A 22,497-nucleotide genomic window follows, 5' to 3' on the forward strand; every position below is an offset into this window, starting at 1 on the left:
TTTTTAAAAAAAGGATACATACATGTCCACATATATATATATACATATATACAGATATATATATATATTGTATACTTTCTTAGTTTTTGTGATGTTAATTGTACTAAGTTCAGGGATTGAACATGAGGCTTCATTCATGCAGATGAACCACACTTCTACATTCCACACACAGTGCTAGGGAAGCTTATGTGGTGCAGGGAATCAAACCCAGGGCTCTTTGCAGTCAAAGCATGTGTTCAAGCCCTCTGAGCATTTCGATGGTCACAAATTCTAGGGGAAAGGGTTGTGGTGGGTGGGCGGTCCATACTCAGTTGTGCTCAGGGTTTACCCCTGGCAGATTTGGGGGGGGAGGCATATGGTATTCCAGAAGTTGAATCCAGGTCAAGTACAAGGCAAGTGCCTTATGTGTTGTACTGTATTGTATTGGCACCCACAAACATGTAGTTTTGTGGGGCCGGAGAGATAGCATGGAGGTAAGGCGTTTGCCTCTCATGCAGGAGGTCATCGGTTCGAATCCCGGCGTCCCATATATGGTCCTCCCGTGCCTGCCAGGAGCAATTTCTGAGCCTGGAGCCAGGAATAACCCCTGAGCACTGCCGGGTGTGACCCAAAAACCACAAAAAAAAAAAAAACAAAAAAAAAAAAACATGTAGTTTTGTTTGTTTTTGGGTCACACCGGGCAGCGCTCAGGGGTTACTCCTGGCTCTAAGCTCAGAAATCGCTCCTGGCAGGCTTGGGGGACCATATGGGATGCCAGGATTCGAACCACCGTCCTTCTGCATGCAAGGCAAATGCCTTACCTCCATGCTATCTCTCCAGCCCCACAGTTTTTAGAATTCTAAACTATTTTATAGATTCAACCCAGACCATGCATTTATATTGAAATTCTGATTTATACAAATCTCAATCTCAAAATCTGAGGGTAGCGCACTGGCTAAATTCCAAGCTAATGCATATATGACACACCAAAAACTGCTTTTCAGAAGAAAATGTAGCTGAAGCGGCACCTGCTGACCTGCTCTTCGGAGACCTCCATGATGACTGAAGACCCCATCCTGCCTTTTGTCACTCTGCTGCCACCACCTGTCATAGTACCTGGAGACACAGGAAAGGAGAAGTCAGCTAGAGCTCTCTGCTGGGAAAAGCAGCTGTGCTTCTCTCCTAAGACAGTTACCTGACTGCTCGATGATCTGGCCTTGCAAGGTCACAACTCTCCAGCGCTGCTTGCCTTGATATGCTACTCTGGTGGCTTGGTCTAAGTTGTCAGCCACTAAGGTGTCCCTTAAAGCAAAGTAAAAAGCTTGCCGAATTTGCTCATCTTTTACTTTTACTAAGTCAAATAAACGAGGAGTATTTTCAGGAGTTTGAATTTTTGACATCCTCTTTGCCCACACTGCCATCTAAAGTTAAAAACATGAGAATAATCATAAAGTATTGAATAGGTATTTATTACATGCACAAAGTTATATGTCAAATAACACACATTTGACATAACTCGCTGATAGATATTATAAATACTCACCTTATCCAAACCTATAAAAGTTGCAACACCAATATTTTTTCTTTTAAGGAAGTTCACACATTCTTGGGCTGTATCAATAGAATCAACAACAATGTAGTCTAGTGCGTGACAACAAGAAGAAATAGCAATATCATACTTCTCATCAATTGCTCCTAAGTCGCCCTAATAATCAAGGAGAAAAAAACCCCAATCAACAAGATGTTAAATATAGGACAATTTCACTACCATTTGCCAATTTGACTACTTTTTTTTTTTTTTTTGTGGTTTTTGGGTCACACCCGGCAGTGCTCAGGGGTTACTCCTGGCTCCATGCTCAGAAATTGCTCCTGGCAGGCACGGGGGACCATATGGGACGCTGGGATTCGAACCGATGACCTCTTGCATGAAAGGCAAATGCCTTACCTCCATGCTATCTCTCCAGCCCCCAATTTGACTACTTTTAAATAAAAAACAAAAACAAAAAAGTATTACAGAACACTGAGTTCCCCAGAGACACTGCCTGGACAAAGAGCTGGATGGGTACTAGGCGGTTCATGATGAAAAAATAATTAAACATGGACAAAGCTGTTCTAAGAAGTTGAGACAAGATGTCATCATATGAAATCTTTGTGCAAACATGCCAGGAGGAGAAGAAAAGCACCGATGCCTCCATCAACTTTTCAGAATATTCTAAGAAGTGCTCAGAGAGGTGGAAGACCAAGGTTGTTTGTTAAAGAGAAAGAAAAATTTGAAGACATGGCAAAAACCGAAAAGGTTCATTATGAAAGCATAAGAACAACACATTTAGGGGCCGAAGCAACAGTTCGGTATCCCTTGCGTACAAATAACCCAGATTCAATCCCTGGCATTCCATATGGTCCCTGGAACCCATTAGAAGGGACTCCTTGAGTGTAGAGCCAGGAGTAACCCCTGAGCACATGTTTTCTGGCCCCAAAACAAAAACAAAAATAGTTATAAAGCAAGAACATTAGCTTACATACAATGATACTCAATATAAAACAGAAAAGAAGAAATCACTCCTGGCAGGCTCAGGGGAACATATGGGATGCCGGGATTTGAACCACTGTCCGTCCTGGGTCTGCTGGTGCAAGGCAAACACCCTCCCAATGTGGTATTTCTCCGAGTCCCTATAGAACAGCTTTTAAGTCAAGTAAAAAGATTTATAATGTTAGGTCATTTACAAACAAGTCTACTTTACCAATCGTCCATATATTCCTGGAATTCTGCCAGAGTTTTTTTCTTGAATTATTGCATCAAGGACTTTCCCCCTACTTCGATTCATTGCTAAGGAACTCTTTGCTTCTTCAACTTTTTGGAAAAGATCATGAACCAAACTTTTGACGTTTATTTCTTCTTGTGTAAGCTCTTTAAGTTTTTGCTCTTTCTGAAAGTGAAAAGTAAAGAAAATGATTTCTAGAGTAGAGAGAGTATGTCCAGGGTTAAGGTTCTTGCCTTGCCAGTGGCTAGTTACAGTTATAATCTCCAGCATCACATCTGAACTCTGACCAGTACCAGGGATTACTCCTGAGTACAGAGCCAGGAATAAAGGCCCCTGAACATCATTGAGTATGGCCCGTTTCCCTGCACCAAACCAAAAAGAACCCCAAAAGGCATATGTAATACATCAAAAAGAAAACATAATAAACACTTGAACCAGAACTAAGCTGGTTTGTTTATGAAAATAGTAAGTGGACTTGTCCTTTGCAAAGGGGGATAAGTCATTGGAACTAAATGTGTGGATCTGGGGCTGGAGAGATAGCAGGGAGGTAAGGCGTTTGTTTGCCTTGCATGCAAAAGGACAGTGGTTCGAATCCCGGCATCCCATATGGTCCCCCGAGCCTGCTAGGAGCGATTGCTGAGCGCTGCTGGGTGTTATCCAAAAACCAAACCAAACCAAAACAAAAAAAGCGTGGATCTGAGGCCCGAGAGATACTGTGGTAGGGTATTTGCCTTGCATGCGGCAGACCCGGGAGGAACCCGGTTCAATTCCTGGCATCCCATATGGTCCCCAAGCCTGCCAGGGGCTATTTCTGATTGCACAGCCAGGAATAATCCCTGAGCACTGCTGGATGTGGCCCAAAAACCAACCAATCAATTAATAAAGTTTAAAAAAAAAAATGCGTGGATCCTAATGCTACATATTCTTAGCACTATTCTGACTGATGGGTAAGGAGTGCTAGGACTTGGAAAACCCAGTTTGGTAACATAGGTGTTATAATCTATTTCTTTAGTTCTGTAGTAATTAACAAGGACAGAACTGGGGGCTGAAGCGATAGCAGGTAGAAAGTTTGCCTTGCACACAGCCAACCTGGGTTCAATTCCCGGCATCCCACATGGTTCCTCAAGTCTGTCAGGAGTGATTTCTGAGCAGAGTCAGGAATAACCCCTGTATGCGGCTGGGTGTATCCCCCACAGAAGACAGGACTATAGTTATACATTATTTAAATTTTTTGGGGGGGCCCACATCTGGCAGTGTTCAGGGTTACTTCTGGCTTAGTACCTAGAAATCACTCTGTTTTTTTGTTTGTTTGTTTGTTTGTTTTGGGTTTTTGGGCCATACCTGGCGGTGCTCAGAGATTATTCCTGGCTGTCTGCTTAGAAATAGCTTCTGGCAGGCACGGGGGACCATATGGGACACTGGGATTCGAACCAACCACCTTTGGTCCTGGATCGGCTGCTTGCAAGGCAAACGCCGCTGAGCTATCTCTCTGGGTCCCAGAAATCACTCTGGCAGGCTAGGGAGACCATATGGGATGTTGGGGATTGAACCTTGGTCTGTCCAGGGTCAGCAGAGTGCAAGGCAAACACCCTGTAGCTGTGCTATTGTTCCAGTCCCCCAATACTAAAAAAAACTTTTTTGGGTCACACCCGGCAGCACTCAGGGTTTTTTTTTTTTTTTGGTTTTTGGGCCACACCCGGCAGTAGTAGGCTGTCTGCTCAGAAATAACTCCTGGCAGGCACGGGGGACCATATGGGACACTGGGATTCAAACCAACAACCTTTGGTCCTGGATCGGCTGCTTGCAAGGCAAACACCGCTGTGCTATCTCTCCCGGCCCAGCACTCAGGGGTTATTCCTGGCTCTATGCTCAGAAATCGCCCCCGGCAAGCTAGGGGACCATATGGGATGCCGGGATTCGAATTATTGTCCTTCTGCATGCAAGGCAAACGCCTTTCCGATGTGCTATTTCTCTAGCCCAATACTAAAATTTTTTATTTTATAAAACCAAATCCCATAGCCCTAAAATCAGACCATGAGTATATTGCTATGAAAATGTCAGGTTGTGAGTGTATGAATATATGCATACTCCCTCAATCAAATGAACACATCAACCTTTTATGTCAGAAAAAAGAGGACTTGAAGAAATAAGTCACCTTATTTCTTCAATTCAATTAGTATTTAACAAGGCATAGTTGTATAACGTAAAAGTTTGTATTTCTCCAAAACTAAACTGAACCTGGTATTATTAGAACACTGTATACCTGAAACTCAGTCATAAATAAATTAGCAAATCATGGTGCCTTTTGGGAAGGACAACTCCACACAGGGTGGCGGTCAGGGGATTCTCCCGGCAGGCTCAGGGAGAGACGCCGGGGATCAAACTTGGATAAGTCGTATACAAGGCAAACCCTCCCCATTGTGCTATCACTTATCACTCCCCATTGTGCCTTTTTTCTTTGTCTTTTGGGACATACACTACAGTCCACAAACCATGATGAATTAATTTAAAAACAAAAAAAAAATGAAGCATCAGAAAGACAGAATAGGCCCCCAGATATGACTTAAACTTAAACCATGGACTAGTCCTCCTGGCCCTTATTTTTACTGTCTCTGGATATTATTACAACACTCACATTTTTGGTATCTCACTAATGAGTGAGATTATTCTATGTCTATCCCTCTCCCTCAGACTCATTTCAGCATACTAATCTCCATATCCATCTCATTATCTATTAGGCATTGCCAGGAGTAAGTGCTCAGTGCAGTCAGGAATAACCTCTGAGCATCCTTGAACGAGGCCTCCAAAGCAATACACTCCTCGTAGTTCTATAGCTACAAATTCAGAACCACAGCTATAAAATCCAAAACTCAAATATAAAAAGACATAATTTTCCCCTTTTACCCATATATGAACTATCTACACCCAGAGCTAGAAACACAACTATGTTTTGACCACCTATTTCCAAAGAGTGATAGCAAGTCATTGTTTTTCACTGATTAAGCCTCTGAAAGATATAGTTCCTTGATCATTTTTATTTCTATGGCCGTCCTATCAGAATATTAGATTAACCCATTTCATTTTAAGAGTGAAAAAAATCCCACTGCCAGTTCAATGCAAATGTTCGAGTATAAAAAAAAATACTGTTCATGAAAACACACGAAGACTTACCTGTTTTAATTCCTGCTTATTCTGAGGGAGTTTTGCCTCTATCTCGCGGATTGCAGCTTTCCTTTCTTTCAAAGTCTCAGAGGCTGTGACGAGAGCTTCCTGGGCCTTACTTAACTGAGAAACTGCAGTATTATGACGACTGAGATAGATATCAAGTTCAGACTGAGCTACATCCATCTTGGAACGTGCTTCATTTACTGATTTGCTGAAAGCCATAAGTTCTTTTTCTTGACTCTGTTAAATTAGGATAGACTCCATTAAATTTGGGGAAAAAAAGTTTTGCCCCCACATCAAGAGAAAGTTTACTCCTAGTTGTGTGCTCGGGGAATCATATAGAGTGCCAGAGACTATATTTGGGTAAGGTTATATTTATTGATTATCATTTTTACAATTCTCAAGATGGGCCAAATTCTGGTCCTCTTTCTGAGGAAGATGACTTGGACATGAACAACGCACACAAGCTCAGAGAAAATGTCCAGCCCATGATCTGAAGCCAGAACGCTGTGAAGAGGGGGGATTTGAAATTTTATAAGAGATACAGAAGAGAGAGGAGCCAGTCATCCTCATATTTTACCCATTCAGGTACCAAGAAAATAATTTTAGAGGACAAAGGAAACTTGATTACCATCAAACTTCAAATATTTAAAAGGTCACATTTCAGTGAGGGCAACTGAATCTATATCTTTGGTCCTCCAGCACAGTAGAGCTGGGAGAGCAGAACAGGGCGTGTGGTAAAGAGAACAAAGAGGTGTAGGCTGAGTCTTTTGGAACACTGAAAATGCAAAAGCCCAAACTTTCCAAAGTAGTTCAATCAGCTCTTGTTATGTTTTTCTTTTTTTAAAAAAATTCTTGCAGGGTCAGAGAAATAGCACAGCACAGCACAGCGATAGGGCATTTGCCTTGCAAGCGGCCAACCCAGGACTAACGGGGTTCAAATCCCAACATCCCATATGGTCCCCTGCTCCTGCCAGGAGCAATTTCTGAGCACAGAGCCAGGAGTAACCAGAGTGCCACTGGGTGTGGCCCAAAAACTAATAAAAAGAAAAAAGAAAATTTCTGAGTTCAAAAATGAGTAACAATTAATAAAGAACTTACTTCTTTTTCTTTCTGAAGCCCTTGTGTTTCCTGTTTGAGGCTATCCATAACTTGCTTTAATTTTTCTTCTTCTTTTTCTTTTTCCTTCTCTAGAGCATTACTTCGAGTTGTTGTTTCAGCTATAATTTTTTCACTCTTGGCAGGCACACTTTTAAATTCTTCAACCTAAGAATATGAAACAAATTAAACCAATATAACCAACACTTGTGTTCTTTAGAAGTATTACTTAATGCCAAAATTCTAGGCCTTTTAAGATTTTTTAGATTTGAATTAGTTGGCTTTATTAGCAAGCCCTTTTATTTTTGTTTTTTGGGCCATACCTGGTGATGCTCAGGGGTTACTCCTGGCTTGGGGGACCATATGGGATGCAGAGGGACTGAACCGTGGTCCATCCTAGGTTAGCATGTACAAGGCAGAACAATGCCCTACTGCTTGTGCCACCGCTCTGGCTCCAGCAAGCACTTTCTTAACTGTTCACTTCAGCTTCTCTCTATTTAGACAAACTGTAACTGTAATTTCCAGAGTTCTTAATTCTTCATGTTTAAAAACTTTTCTTTTCGTTGTTTCTTCTCCCTGTTCCCATCTCAGGGTGTACTGATCTTTCTCATACATTATAATGTACTGATTACATTGAATCATGTAAAATATTTCCACTCAACTTGCCATTGTTACCTTTTATTATTTCATTCCATTAGGCTGCTAATAATGTTCACAGTTGATGTCTGAAAGTATTAAAACCTCCAGGACAGGATGTTTTGCTTAGTTTGTCCATTTTACAGGTTACTCTAATCTCGACATTACTTTATTCTGACTAGCTAATATAAGAAGTTCAATACTGAATTTATTTCCCAATATGGTGTTCCACAAACAAATCAAATAAGCCTTCCTGAGGCTGAAGTAATAGCATAATAATAGGATGTTTGCCTTGCATGCGGGCCAACCCTGAATGGATTCGGTTAGATTCCTGGCATCCAATATGGTTCCCGAGCCTGCCAGGTTGACCCAAAAACCAAAACAAAACAAAAATGGAAACAAACAAAAAGAACATGTCTTCCTATCATACTAGACAGAAAATGCATGAACAAACACATTTGGAAAATGCATAAGGCAGAAAGAGATGTTTAATATTTGATGAGAGGTTAAATTTAAAAGACCTGGTGTTGGAAAAATAGCACAGCAAGCAAGGCACTTGCCATAGTAAATCTGTAGGGCAGACATGCTTTTTTTTGGGGGGATGGGGGCACACCGCTACACTCAGGTTTGTCTATCTTATTTTTTCTAAGAACCAGCTGCTGGTTTCATTGATCCTCCTCGCCACTTGGACCACACCCTGTGGTGGTCAGGGGTTATTCCTGGCTCTGTGCTCACAAATTGCTCCTAGGGGCAAGTGGTAGAGTGTTTCGCTTTCACGCTTTAACCTAGCACGGACCAGAGTTCAATCCCCCAAGCCAGGAGCTATTTCTTTTTTCTTTTTGATTTTGGGTCACACTCGGCAGTGCTCAGGGGCACTATATGGGATGCCGGGATTCGAACCAATGTCGTCCTGCATGCAAGGCAAACGCACTACCTCGATGCTATCTCTCTGGCCCCTGGAGGAGCTATTTCTTTTCTTTTTTCTTTTTTTGGTTTTTCAGGACATACCCGTTTGATGCTCGGGATTACTCCTGGCTAAGTGCTCAGAAATTGCCCCTGGCTTGGGGGGACCATATGGGACGCCAGGGATGGAACTGCGGTCCTTCCTTGGCTAGTGCTTGCAAGGCAGACACCATACCTCTAGCGCCACCTCGCTGCCCCCCCCAGCTATTTCTGAGTGCATAGCCAGGAGTAATCCCTGAGTGTCTCTGGGTGTGGCCCAAAAAGCAAAGGAAAAAAGAGAAAAAGAAATCACTCCTATAGGTTAAGGGTACCACAGGGGATGCTGAAGATGAAACCCAGGTCAGCCATGTGCAACACAAATGCCCTCCCTACCTGCTGTGCTATCTCTCTCTGGCTTTTAATCCAATTTAGCCTCTGAGCCCTGATAGGAGTTGCATCACTGAGGACTGGTGACCCCAAAATAGTTAGAGGACCCTATATGATCAGTCTGGCCTCCCTGTGAATTTGGGCTCAAATGCCACTCACCTTTCTTTAAACCCTTTAAGAGCTTATCTACCTTTTGTTTAAGTTTTCCCTTTCCTTGGTGGTGGGAACTCCAGTCATGTTCAAGAGACAAGGCCAGAGAGATGGCACACCAGTAAGGCATTTGCCTTGTACGTGGTGTCCCAGGAAGGACCGGGTTCGTTTCCTGGCATCCCATATGGTCCTCCAAGGAACAATTTCTGAGCAGTATAAAGAGGAAGGAGCTGGAGTGATAGCACAACATAGCAGGTAGAGCTTTTGACTGGCACATGGTCGACCTGGGTTTGATCCTTGGCATTCCATACAGTCTCCTGAGCTGGCCAGAAGCAATTTCTGAGCAGAGCCAGGATTTACGTCTAAATGATGCTGGGTGTGACACAAACAAACAAATTAGATTTGACAGACAAAAAAAGCTAAGAAAATCCTTATACTCAGGGCCAGAGAGATAGCATGGAGGCAGTGTGTTTGCCTTGCTTGCAGAAGGATGGCGGTTTGAATTCCAGCATCCCATAGGGTACCCCGAGCCTGCAAGAAGCAATATCTGAGTGTAGAGCCAGGAATAACCCCTGAGCACTGTTGTGATCCCAACAAAACCCAAACCAGAGACCGGGGAGATAGCACAACGATGATCGCCTTGCAAGCAACCAATCCAGGCCTACTAAGGTGGTTGGTTCGAATCCCAGTGTCCCATATGGTCCCCCGTGCCTGCCAGGAGCTATTTCTGAGCAGACAGCCAGGAGTAACCCCTGAGCAACGCCGGGTGTGGCCCAAAACCCAAACCAAACCAAAAAAATAAACAAACAACAAAACAAAACAAAAAACCCGAAAACTAAAAACTCACCTTTTCTTTATCTTTTAGAAGTTGTTTCTCCAGTTTTTTGGCTTTACTTGTAGCGTGCTTTAATTTTTCTCTAACTTGAACATCCTCTAAATCCAGCTGAGTAAATTTTTCTTTGTTCTTCTCAATAAAATCTGTAATTTTATTGAGTTTCCTAGCAAAACAAAGAACTTATTAGTCACTATGTTGGGTATTAAGGTATTGTAAAGCTTTTTTATATATATCCTGCTTGTCAAACTTCCTCTGTCACTTCTAAAATATTGACAAGATTTTAAAATCATACCATGTCGGGCCGGTGAGGTGGCGCTAGAGGTAAGGTATCTGCCTTGCAAGCGCTAGCCAAGGAAGGACCGAGGTTCGATGCCCCGGTGTCCCAATTGGTCCCCCAAGCCAGGGGCAATTTCTGAGCGCTTAGCCAGGAGTAACCCCTGAGCATCAAACGGGTGTGGCCCGAAAAACCAAAAAAAAAAAAAAAAAAAAAAAAAAAGTCATACCATGTCAATGAACAGCACTCTTATTTCTTAAGTGACCTATATTAATAGAACATTATAACTCTGAGCATTAAAAATTATTTTAAGGTCAGGGCCGGACTGATGGCGCGAGGAGTAAGGCATTTGCCCTACACGTGCTAACCTAGGACAGACCACGGTTCGATCCCCAGGTGTCCCATAGGGGCCCCCAAGTGATTTCTGAGTGCATAGCCAAGAGTAACCCTGAGTGTCACCGGGTGTGGCCCAAAAAGCAAAAACAGAAAAAACAACAAAAAAAACATGTTATTTTGGGGCTGGCGAGGTGGTGTTAGAGATAAGGTGTTTGCCTTGCAAGCGCTAGCCAAGAAAGGACCGCAGTTCGATCCCCCAGTGTCCCATATGGTCCCCCCAAGCCAGGGGCAATTTCTGAGCGCTTAGCCAGGAGTAACCCCTGAGCATCAAACAGGTGTGGCCGGAAAAAAACGAGAAAAAAAAAAAAAGAATTATTTTAAGGTCTAAAGAGATAATACAGCAGTACAGCAGGTAGGGCACTTTCTTTTCATACGTTTGAACTAGGGTCAATCCCTAGCCTCCCATAAAATCCTCTGAGCATGGTCAAGAGTGATTCCTGAGTGTAGAGTCAGGAATAACTTCTAAGCACCACTGGGTGTGGCCCCCCAAAACAAAATAAAAAATAAATATTTTACCTATCTATACTGAAGGACAAATATTGTATTTGGGGGACAAAAACCATAGTGCAATGGGCAAGAAATTTGCTTTTTGCACATGGACCTCGGTTCAATCTACAACATCCTCTATGTTTCCTAAATAATGTCAGGAGTAAATCTTGAGTGCAGAGCCAGGAGTAAGCCTTGAGCATTGCTGTGACCCCAAAACAAAAACAGTAAGAAATAATTCATTTTTCAGTGACAGATTTTTCTTTGCCTTTTATTTGGGGGGAGGGGGTCACAACCAGCAGCACTCAGGGGTTGTTACTCCTGGCTCTGTGCTCAGAAATTGCTCCTGACAGGCTTGGGGACCATATGGGATGCCGGGATTTGAACCACAGTCCTTCTGCATGCAAGGCAAACACCCTACCCTCCATGCTATCTCTCCAGCCCCTTCAGTGACAGATTTTTTTTTTTTTTTCAGTGACAGATTTTTATGGTAAAATTTTCTACACCTAAACCTAAGTAAAACTACGGTCAGAAACACTGCTCAGTGAAAAATCACTTGCTCTGCATGGGTGAAGCACTGGGGTCAATTCTTGTCACTCTACCTCCTACCTGCAAAGTACAATCAATCACTTAAAGACAATCAAATGGGTAAGGAGTCAATGATGATGGGTAGAGACTCTAAAACTGGGAAAGACTAAGATGAAACTAGGATATTCTAGTCTTGGGGTAGGGGAGACAAATCAAGGGGGGAGTGAATGGGGGGGCAGGAGGGAAGAGGGGAAATGGGACTGGACAGGCAGGGGCAGGATGCTGAGCTTGATCCTAAGTACTACACTGAATCTTAAGCAAGACTAGATGTTGAAAAAGATAACCGGGGCCGGAGAGATAGCATGGAGGTAAAGCGTTTGCCCTGCATGCAGAAGGATGGTGGTTCAAATCCTGGCATCCCATATGGTTGCCTTGAGCATGCCAGGAGATTTCTGAGCATAGAGCCAGGAGTAACCCCTGAGCGCTGCCAGGTATGACCTCCCCCCAAAAAAAAGAATAAAAAAAAAAAAAGAAAGAAAGAAAGAAAAAGAAGATAATCCCCTTTCAGAATTCTACTTGTTTGGTCATTTCAAAAGCTTTTAGCTGCAATGCTGTTATTATGCTAAGTCAGTAGAGGGCAGCAGCCTCCATTACTTTAGGCAACTGCTGGGCAGATAGAACTGAACTTATTTAATTGACCAGCCCCTTTATAGACAGGGACAGAGGAAATTACTCAGTTTATTCCACATCCCCATTATGGGGAGGTACTGCACATGTTGAACACCAAATTAGATGCAAGCAATTAAATTTTCTTAGCGAAATGTTAACATTTATATGGCACTTACAAAACTATATATAGACATAATAAAAAAATCAAGTGAACCTAATTTTTTTGGAACCACTGACCTCCTGCATGCAAGGCAAACGCCCTACCTCCATGCTATCCCTCCGGCCCCCCCATTTTTTTTAAACCTTTTTTTTTTTTTTTTGGTTTTTGGGCCACACCGTTTGATGCTCAGGGGTTACTCCTGGCTATGCGCTCAGAAATCGCCCCTGGCTTGGGGGACCATATGGGACACCGGGGGATCGAACCGCGGTCCGTCCTACGCTAGCGTTTGCAAGGCAGACACCTTACCTCTAGCGCCACCTTCCCGGCCCCAAACCTAAGTATTTTTAACTTCCCTAAAGATTACTACTTGGGCCGGAGAGCTAGCACAGTGGTAGGGCTTTTGCCTTGCATCCAGAAGGACCCAGACACAACCTCGGGTTTGATTCCCGGCATCTCATATGGTCCCCCAGCATGCTAGGAGTGATTTCTGAGTGCATAGCCAGAAGTAACCCAACAGGTGAAACCCCAAAACAAAAACAAACAAAAAAGATCATTACTTCTCTACATCTTTCACAGCTTTATTTTTTGCTTTCATGTCATTAGACAGTTTACTGCTCTTTTCATTGATTTCTTTTGTATCTTCATCAATTTTTTCCTTCTGATTTTCCATTTCAGCAATTCGTTTCTGCAGATCATAACTGTAGAAAGAATAACAAAAGTGGTAATTCTATAGAATCTTATCTAAACCTGCTTTACTGTTTTTAGAATCATCAGCTGTTCCTAAGGAGGTACCAGAGCTACTCAATTTATAATCACCCAAAGATAATGAAAGGAGAAGGATTAAGGTTAGATTAAGAATAAATGACTTGGGCCTGGAGAGATAGCACAGCGGTATTTGCCTTGCAAGCAGCCGATCCAGGACCAAAGGTGGTTGGTTCGAATCCCGGTGTCCCATATGGTCCCCCGTGCCTGCCAGGAGCTATTTCTGAGCAGACAGCCAGGAGTAACCCCTGAGCAACGCCGGGTGTGGCCCAAAAACCAAAAACCAAAAACCAAAAAAAAAAAAAAAAAAAAGAATAAATGACTATTATATGAACCAAAGAAGAACATACAAATAGAAAACTATTTAGAATAGTAAACAGGGGCCGGAGGTATGGCGGTATGGCGCAGCAATAAGGCGTGTTTGCTTTGCACACAGCTGACTCAGGAGGGACCATGGTTCAATCCCGGGTGTCCCATATGGTACCCCAAGCCAGGAGTGGCTCCCCCACAAAAAAGAATAGTAAACAGTTGTAAAGTTACTTTACAAATAAGTAGATTAAGAAAAAAAAAAATCAACCTCAGGCTTTGCCAACACTCAACCCTTGGTTTGATTCCCAGAACTCCATAGAGTCTCCTGAACCTGCCAGGAGTGATCCCTAAGTATAGAGCCAGGAGGGAGGAAGCCTCTAAGCAACACTGAGTGTAATGTAACCCCTACCCCCAAAACCTTAGTACAATTCTTTTTTTTTTTTTTTGGTTTTTGGGCCACACCCGAGGTACTCAGGAGTTTTCTCCTGGCTGTCTGCTCAGAAATAGCTCCTGGCAGGCACAAGGGACCACATGGGACACCGGGATTCGAACCAACCACCTTTGGTCCTGAATTGGCTGCTTGCAAGGCAAACGCCGCTGTGCTATCTCTCCGAGCCCCACCTTAGTACAATATTAACTTAACATATAAGCAAACATTTGCCTTGCATGTGTGATACTCCAGGTTTAATCCCCACCCCCTAAGAAAGATGACTAAAGGTTTAAAAAAAAAAATCACCAGCAGCAAAAAAATTCCTTTTGTTTTGTCTTAACATTTTTCTAAATTCTGGAAAAGGGATTTCTTCTTTTTTGTTTGTTTTTTTTTTTTCTTTTTCGGTCAACCCGGCAGTGCTCAGGGTTACTCCTGGCTCTGCACTCAGAAATCAGTCCTGGCAGGCACAGGGGACCATATGGGATGCCAGGATTCAAACCATCTTTCCTGGATCGGCAGCATGCAAGGCAAACGCCCTATCGCTATGCTATCTCTCCAGCCCCGGAAAAGGGGCTTTCACTTCATGCTGGAAACTAATAGAAAAATTGGTAAAAAAAAAAAAAAAAAAAGATACTTACATGTAATATTGACAAACATGACTCTTTTTTTTAAATATCTCATTTTCTAAAGTAAGAAACTCAATGGCTGCATTCTTCTCTCCTTCTAAGGCATCCTTTTCTTTTTCTACCATCTTCACTCTGTTTAACTACAAAAGTTAAAAGCATATTGGCTCATCGTCTGAGAGGGAGAAGACAGGTTAAGGCACTTGCTATGCATGCAGCCAACCCTAGATTGATCCCTGACACCACATGATACTCTCTGGTCATTGCTAAGGGTCTCTTCTGAGCACAAAGCACCAGAGTGCATAAACCACTAATGGTTCAAGCAATGTTTCAAATAATCAAAAGGAAACTACAGCAAACATTTATTCAGTAAAAATTATGATCTGTAATACCCAACTTCAGTAAAATGTTAATTTATAGACTACAGATTTATAGTTTCATAACAGGAGTATAGAAGTCACCTTTTCTCCTCTATGTTCATTTAATATTTCAACTCTCCGACACAAGACTTTAATAGGTTCATTTAGTCGTCCACAACCAATGATATCTTCTAGATATTCAAGCATACCCTCATCGTGTTCTGTCTGGCCTTTTGGTTTCATCATGGCAATTTGCTCAACTTCACCCTTTAAAAAAAGGCATCCTATTTTACACTTGCCGTGTACATTTAAAAGTACTAAATCAAGCCAATGTGAGAATTTGAAAGTCAACTCAAAAATCCAATAGCAACAATTAAATATATATTAATACGATTCATAACAAGGCACACATCAAAATGTTCTTTCACTCAGAAGAGGTAAAACACGTATCTTCTTAAACATTAAGGTAGCAAAAAGGGTCAAAGGCACATTACACAGGGGAGAACTGATGCACAGAACTAAATTTTGGGGTAGACACAAAGGAAGGGGCCTCAAGGACCTTAAGAAGGGAGCTGAGTACACTGGTGCTGGTGTGATTGTAAAATCGTTAATAATATTAGAAACATAGTATCACAATCAAAAACATTTTAAAAACACCATGCATTTACAAAATTATAAATGACAGAGAAATGTTATCTTCCATTCCTTATGTATGCTCTTATGGAATTAAGTGACTTATGAAACATGAATGATATTCTATGAAATTTTATGTATTTTCATAAACCAAAGGAAGATTTCCCATTTTGAATGCTCTTTCAATATAAATTAATTTTTCTTTTCTTCCTTTTTTGGGGGGGGGGGGGTCCACACCCAGTGAGGCTCAGGGACCATATGGAACGTTGGGGGATTAACACTGGACCGCCCTAGGTCAGTGCATGCAAGACAAATGCCCTACCGCTTGTACCACCACTCCAGCCCCATAAATTACTTTTTCTGTTTTTTGGTTCACACCCAGCAGTGCTCAGGGGTTCATAAATGGGATGCCGGGATTTGAACCACCATCCTTCCGTGTTTAAGGCAAGCGCCTTACTTGTGCTATCTCTCCAGCCCCATAAATAACTTTTTCTTTTCCTTTCTTTCTTTTTTTTTTTTTTTTTGGTGGTTTTTGGGTCACACCCGGCAGTGCTCAGGGGTTATTCCTGGCTCCAGGCTCAGAAAATGCTCCTGGCAGGCACGGGGAACCATATGGGGCGCCGGGATTAGAACCGATGACCTCCTGCATGAAAGGCAAATGCCTTACCTCTATGCTATCTCTCAGGCCCCATAAATTACTTTTTCTATGAAGATAAAATAAAACCACGATAGTTGAATTCTTCCCCTACATGATTATTATGAAACTTCCTCTATACTGGGCTATGTAAAAATGCCCCCAATTTAAAAGTTCTCACTTAAAAAACAAGGCCATTAGATTGAAAAAGATGTTCGGGGCCTGAGAGATAGCACGGAGGTAAGGCTTTGCCTTTCATGCAAGAGGTCATTGGTTCGAATCCCAGTGTCCCATATGGTCCCCCGTGCCTGCCAGGAGCAATTTCTGAGCCTGGAGCCAGGAATAACCCCTGAACACTGCCGGGTGTGACCCAAAAACCACAAAAAAAAAAAAAAATCTAGTTTAAAATAAAACTTTCCCACTTTGCTCTTGTCGATTCTGGGTTTCTGATAGGAAAAGATAGCGTCAAATAAAGCAATTTTAATACATCTGTCAAATAGCAATATTTAACAGTAACTGTTAACAAAAAAAATTGGAAAATTTTCTTATCAAGCAATCGTGATAGATATTATCTTAATCAAATCATACAGGGTTTCTAATAAAATTAACACCAGGAACTTAAGTTTTATACCCCTTAAAATTTTGTGACAAATAAGAATGAAATTTAAGTTAGCATTTTTAATCTTTCCAATAATACTGGTTAAAGTAGGATGTTTTCTAAATAAAACAAAGCTCAGCTATATATTTTATGAATAAATTAGGTTCTCAGACAAACATCAAAATGCCAATAAACCAAATAAAAAGGTGATTTAAAACATGATTTCATTTGAAATGCTATGTAGAGAGAAATAAAAACAGAAATGATAGTTGATCTATCTCTGTCACGCTAAAGCAGCACAATAATATTGGTGTTTAATATTTATTTCACTACGCCAATATTTACGTGCTGCTAGAGCGGAACAAGTATGCCAGCTCATTCAAATGAGAAAACAAACTGCTGATATGAAAATGTTAATTATGAATGAATTTCCTTAAATTTCTAGAGCAGCAAATAATGATTCGCATCTCGACTACAGTATGTAAACCATGATGTGCTGCTACAGTAGTTTAAGGTGTCAAGATTACACAATTTACCAAGCAAGGGACTTCCCTAAGCGTCATTTAACAAATAACGAGAAACTATGAAGTCTAGTAAGTTTACCTGCAAGATTAAAAATCTATTATGGTCCAAGTCAATTCCATGACTTCGGAGAAGATTTCCAACATCCCTAAATGTTGATTTCTTCCCACTTATGTGATAGACTGAAGTATTATCTCTATAAGCAGTTCTAGATACATAGAAGTTACTGTTAGGAACGACTTCATAATCATCCCCTTCCTGTTTTGAGGGAAAAAAACCAGAAAACAACTTATTTCATAGGCTCACTCCAAATTTCACTAACTGCCTATTGAAACCAATTCTATTGATTATAAACTTCGATTTAAACACACAGACAAAAGTCCCCAAACTTTCTTAATGCAATATTTCTTTCAAGTTGTTTGATCCCTTCCTCATAAAAACAGAAAACCAACATTAAAAATTGCAATCAACAACATAAAAACACCCCCCCATTCCAAACAAGCCTAAAAGCATATTTTAACTCAGAAGAGTTGAGGGAACCATAACCTTCACCATATCCCCAATTAATCCATACAAGTTATTAAATTATGCTGATAGATGATTCAAGGAAAAATAAAATAATAAAAATCGCAAAGAATTAACAACTCAAATTATTTTAGTTTGCCTTGCAAGCAGCTGACCCAGGACCTAAGGTGGTTGGTTCAAATCCCAGAGTCTCATATGGTCCTCCGTGCCTGCCAGGGGCTATTTCTGAGCAGATAGCCAGGAGTAACCCCTGAGCACCGCCGGGTGTGACCCAAAAACCAAAAAATAAATAAATAAATAAATAAAATAAAAATAAAAGTATTTTAAACAAAGGGCAAATCTACTTTAATAGTAATCATTTTTCCTCATAGGGCTTTTATTTTGAAATCAAGGCTCTTAAACATTTACATGACTCCAATGTAAATATGGGAAGGAATAAAATCCATTTATTGGGTGTTTATTTTTCATCTCAAATTGTACTAAAGGTGCTAAGAAATAAAATTAAAATAGATGCTACTGTGTACATTTAGTCGACCCCCCCAATTGAGCAAAACCAGGTCAAGTCACACCCATTTTACTGTGTAATAGTTTTCTATATTTCTAGGTTTTAGCTACTCATTTTGAACCATGAGTTTCAAGCTACTTAATAAACATAAGGGAAAAAATACCGAGAGACCCGCACAATCTAGAAACATTTTACTTGCAACTTTGTATAATTTCCTAAAATACAAACATATTAGTTCGACCCTTCCTGTTTTAAACGGGCAATTCAAATAGAAGTACTGCTATTACGGATACATGGAGCCACTAACACCACTAAATTTAATGTGACTCAAAATAATTAATAGAATAAGAATTGGCCACGATTACAGTCAATGTTTAGGTAGTCATCCAAAAGCAATTTAAAAAAAAAAAAAAAAAGGTGGGGCCGGCGAGGTGGTGCTAGAGGTAAGGTGTCTGCCTTGCAAGTGCTAGCCAAGGAAGGACTGCCCCGGTGTCTCACAGGGTCCCCCAAGCCAGGGGCAATTTCTGAGCGCTTAGCCAGGAGTAACCCCTGAGCATCAAACCGGTGTGGCCCGAAAAAACCAAAAAAAAAAAAAAAAAAAGATAACAAAAACAAAACTAAAATGTATAGTCAAAAAAAATGCCTGCTTGGCCCTCATTGAAAAAGAAAAGCACAGTGTGTTGTTCCAAAAAGGTAAGTTAATTATATTTCCCTGGCCAAAATGTTAATATTTTAAGAGTTTAACAGCTGCCGCCACCATTCACCAGAAAGCAAGCACCATCATGGAATCAACAAAGTGACGATTTGCTCTAATTATATGCTAACTGGGAAAAAAAAAAGGGTCAATAATAATACAAATGTGTCAAGCAATTAAATTATTCACACATTTTCCCCAGAAGTTGCAAGTAAGGTACTAAATCCCTTACCTTATCAATTATTTTTTGAAAATGAACTTCTACCGTACAACTCTGAATATCCTTGTGTTCATCAGAATTATGTATCAGAACCGAGAGCTTTTTAGATCTTATTTTTTGGGCTCGGTAGCCAAATACAAAAAGCATAGAATCGATAACATTGGATTTCCCACTGCCGTTTGGCCCAATGATACAGGAAAAACGCTGCACAGAAACAACAGAAAGCAAAGTTAAGGCGATACATACAGGTCAAACTGGTAATAATAGTTTTTAAATGAAGCTGCTTAATTTTTTTTCTGTCTTGTTGCTAAAAGATCATACAACTTAAACCTTATTTTCAACGAGGCCTTAACACCCTCCGGACATACTCTTAATTTTAACCCAGACAGAAAAATTCAAAGTCCTTGAAACAAGGACTATTCAGAGAGGGCGACTATTTGGCTCAAGACTATTTGGCGTTCAAAAAAAAAAAAAACCAGAGAACAGCTCTTTCTAATCGTTCCCGGGATAGGAAACACATGCGATACTATCAACTTGCTGCATTGCAAAATGCAAAAGGACAAAATGGAAAGCCGGTAAACGAAAACGAACCAACACTTCAGGGGAAAAGTGAACTACCTTATGAAAAGGTCCCAGGACTTTTTCGCCCGCGTAAGACTTGAAGTTCTGGTTCACAATGTGGGTGATCATGAGCCGGGGCGCCCCGGGCTCGTTGGTCATGGCAGGCGGCGGCGGAGGCGGGATGCTGCTCAAAATTTCCTCCGGGGTCCGGTCATCGATTTCCTCAGCGGGGGGCTCTAAAGCCGTCCGTGCAGAAGGAAATGTCAGCAGCAGCGGGGCAAGGAAGGGGGACGGGGCCAGAAGACAACAACAGTTGCAGCCATCAAATCAGCTCAGGGACAATGCCCGAGCCTCCTATGCTTTCAAAAAAAATAAAACCCAGCGCACCCACGACCGTGCAGAGGCAAGTGCAAGTGCAATGTGCTGCATTCCGTTTCCTTGAAAGCCTCCGAAGCTCACAACTTCTCAGTCCCGCGCGCAAACACACACACACACACACAGACACACACACACACACACACCCAGCACACCCCACGACCGTACAGAAGCAAGTGCAGTGTGTTGCATTCCGTCTCCTTGAAATCCTCCAACGTTTTGAGCGTCCATCCTTGCTGCACTTTAACCACACACACACAAACACACCCCAGTCCCTCACACACACCACACACACACACCCAGCGCACCCCACGACCGTGCAGAGTCAAGTGCAGTGTGTTGCATTCCGTCTTCTTGAAATCCTCACTCACACACACACACACACACACACACACACACACACCCAGCGCACCCCATGACCGTGCAGTGTTGCATTTCGTCTCCTTGAAATCCTCCAAAGTTTTGAGCGTCCATCCTTGCTGCATTTTAACCACACACACACAAACACACCCCAATCCCTCACACACTCACAGACACACACACACCCAGCGCACCCCACGGCTGTGCAAAGAGGCGAGTGCAGCGTGTTGCATTCCGTCTCCTTGAAATCCTCCAAAGTTTTGAGTGTCCATCCTTGCTGCATTTTAACCACACACACAAACACACCCGAGTCCCTCACACACACACACCCAGCGCACCCCACGACCGTGCAGAGGCAAGTGCAGCGTGTTGCATTCCGTCTCCTTAAAATCCTCCTAAGTTTTGAGCGTCCATCCTTGCTGCATTTTAACCACACACACACACACAAACACACCCCAGTCCCTCACACACTCAGACACACACCCACACCCAGCGCACCCCACGGCCGTGCAAAGAGGCGAGTGCAGTGTGTTGCATTTCGTCTCCTTGAAATCCTCCAAAGTTTTGAGCGTCCATCCTTGCTGCATTTTAACCCCCCCCCCCACACACACCCCAGTCCCTCAAAAAACACCGCTCCGAAAAAGAAAAAGAAAAAAACCAATGCAATGCAAAGCAAAGCAAAGTAGAGCAACGCAACACCTGACAGCCGACCTGCGTCCCACCGAGGTGCGGTGCAAACTCCAGGGAGGAAGGAGCCAGAGCCGCGCATCCCCGGATCCCCGATCCCGGGGCGGGGATGTCGCGTCGATTGCATGCAACCAAGACCCCCAAGCGAGCACCCACAAGCGCAGCAGCCCTGGGAGGCGCGACGCGGACGGCGCGATCGCTGCCGCAGCTGCGCGCCTCGGCTGGGAAACCCAGATCGCTCGGCCAAGCAAGCCGAGTCCCGCAGGTGCAGGGCCGGACGCGGCGCGCGAAGCCAGCCCCGGACCTGGACGGCGAGGCCACGGCCCGCGAAGCCCGGCTGGCAGCGGGCAGGCGGGAGGGCCGAGGAGGTCGGCCGTCGCTGCCCCCCCGCGCTCACCGGTGGGGGGCTCGGGGCCCGCGTCGTCGCCCGAGCCGTCGGGGCTCGGCGGCGCCTCATCCCGGGCGGCGGCGTGGCGGCGCGCGGTGCTGCCGGCGGGGGGCCCGCGGCGCGGCATCGCGGGGGTCCCCGCGGAAGTCGGGGGGGTCCGCGCCTAGCGCCCTCTCACCCACCGCCGGGCACCCCGGGCACTTCCGGTTCCGAGCTCGGCCGGGCAGGTCCGCGGGGTGGCCGGGAAGGGAGGGAGACTCCGCGAGGCCCCCTTCCGCGTCAAGGCGGCCGGCAGGTGAGGGATGTCTCGTCTCCGGGTCCTCCACTCGAAAATGGCGCCGAAAATCCAAACTCGAACGGAAATTCGTTACAAGCGCGCGCGCGGGGCACTCTGGGAAGCCGCTGGATTTTTGAAAGGAAAAAAAAAAAAAAGGGAGGCGGGCGCCGCCGCCATCTTGGGGGCGCCCATCGCGCACGCGCGGAAGTCCGCGCGCATGCGCATAAGGGCGCGCGGGAAGGAGGAAGTGACTGTGTCTATTTCCTTCCATCAAGAGTGCTTTTCAACTTAGTAAAAATCAGGTTTTCCAGGAAGCAGCACCGCAGTAATAGACATCCGACGTTCACCACTAAAACGTTTTATTTGGGATAAATAAAACTGCTGAATTTGCAAGTGGAGGTAGAGCAGCGTCCCGCCCGCGCTGGAAGGCGGGGCTCCGTGGTCCAATGAAATACTCTCAGGAGAGGGCGGGCTCGCGATATGGGCGGAGCTTCGGGTCCACAGTGCCCGGATGACGCGCTGTGGGGAAGTATCGCGAGAATTGGCGAGACCGCGGCGGGGGGGGGGT

The 22,497-nt window shown here is 43.4% G+C and overlaps 1 protein-coding gene across 1 annotated transcript in view; it reads right to left on the bottom strand.

Moving 5' to 3' along the window:
- The window catches only part of SMC4 (structural maintenance of chromosomes 4), a 33,260-nt gene extending 11,481 nt beyond the window's left edge, over positions 1-21,779 (bottom strand). The window contains exons 1-14 of the mRNA XM_049785527.1: positions 21,662-21,779; positions 19,900-20,078; positions 19,294-19,485; positions 17,419-17,595; positions 15,053-15,217; positions 14,607-14,734; positions 13,025-13,165; positions 9,967-10,117; positions 7,008-7,172; positions 5,913-6,146; positions 2,721-2,906; positions 1,523-1,684; positions 1,175-1,400; positions 1,016-1,095 (exon numbers count right to left, since the gene is read on the bottom strand). Coding sequence (XP_049641484.1) covers positions 1,016-1,095; positions 1,175-1,400; positions 1,523-1,684; positions 2,721-2,906; positions 5,913-6,146; positions 7,008-7,172; positions 9,967-10,117; positions 13,025-13,165; positions 14,607-14,734; positions 15,053-15,217; positions 17,419-17,595; positions 19,294-19,485; positions 19,900-20,078; positions 21,662-21,779 — 2,304 coding nt within the window. The remainder of the gene's footprint in view (positions 1-1,015; positions 1,096-1,174; positions 1,401-1,522; positions 1,685-2,720; positions 2,907-5,912; positions 6,147-7,007; positions 7,173-9,966; positions 10,118-13,024; positions 13,166-14,606; positions 14,735-15,052; positions 15,218-17,418; positions 17,596-19,293; positions 19,486-19,899; positions 20,079-21,661) is intronic.
- Between the last annotated feature and the right edge of the window lie 718 nt (positions 21,780-22,497).

This window comes from Suncus etruscus, chromosome 13 (assembly GCF_024139225.1).
Source record: "Suncus etruscus isolate mSunEtr1 chromosome 13, mSunEtr1.pri.cur, whole genome shotgun sequence".
Classification (NCBI taxonomy): Eukaryota; Metazoa; Chordata; class Mammalia; order Eulipotyphla; family Soricidae; genus Suncus; species Suncus etruscus.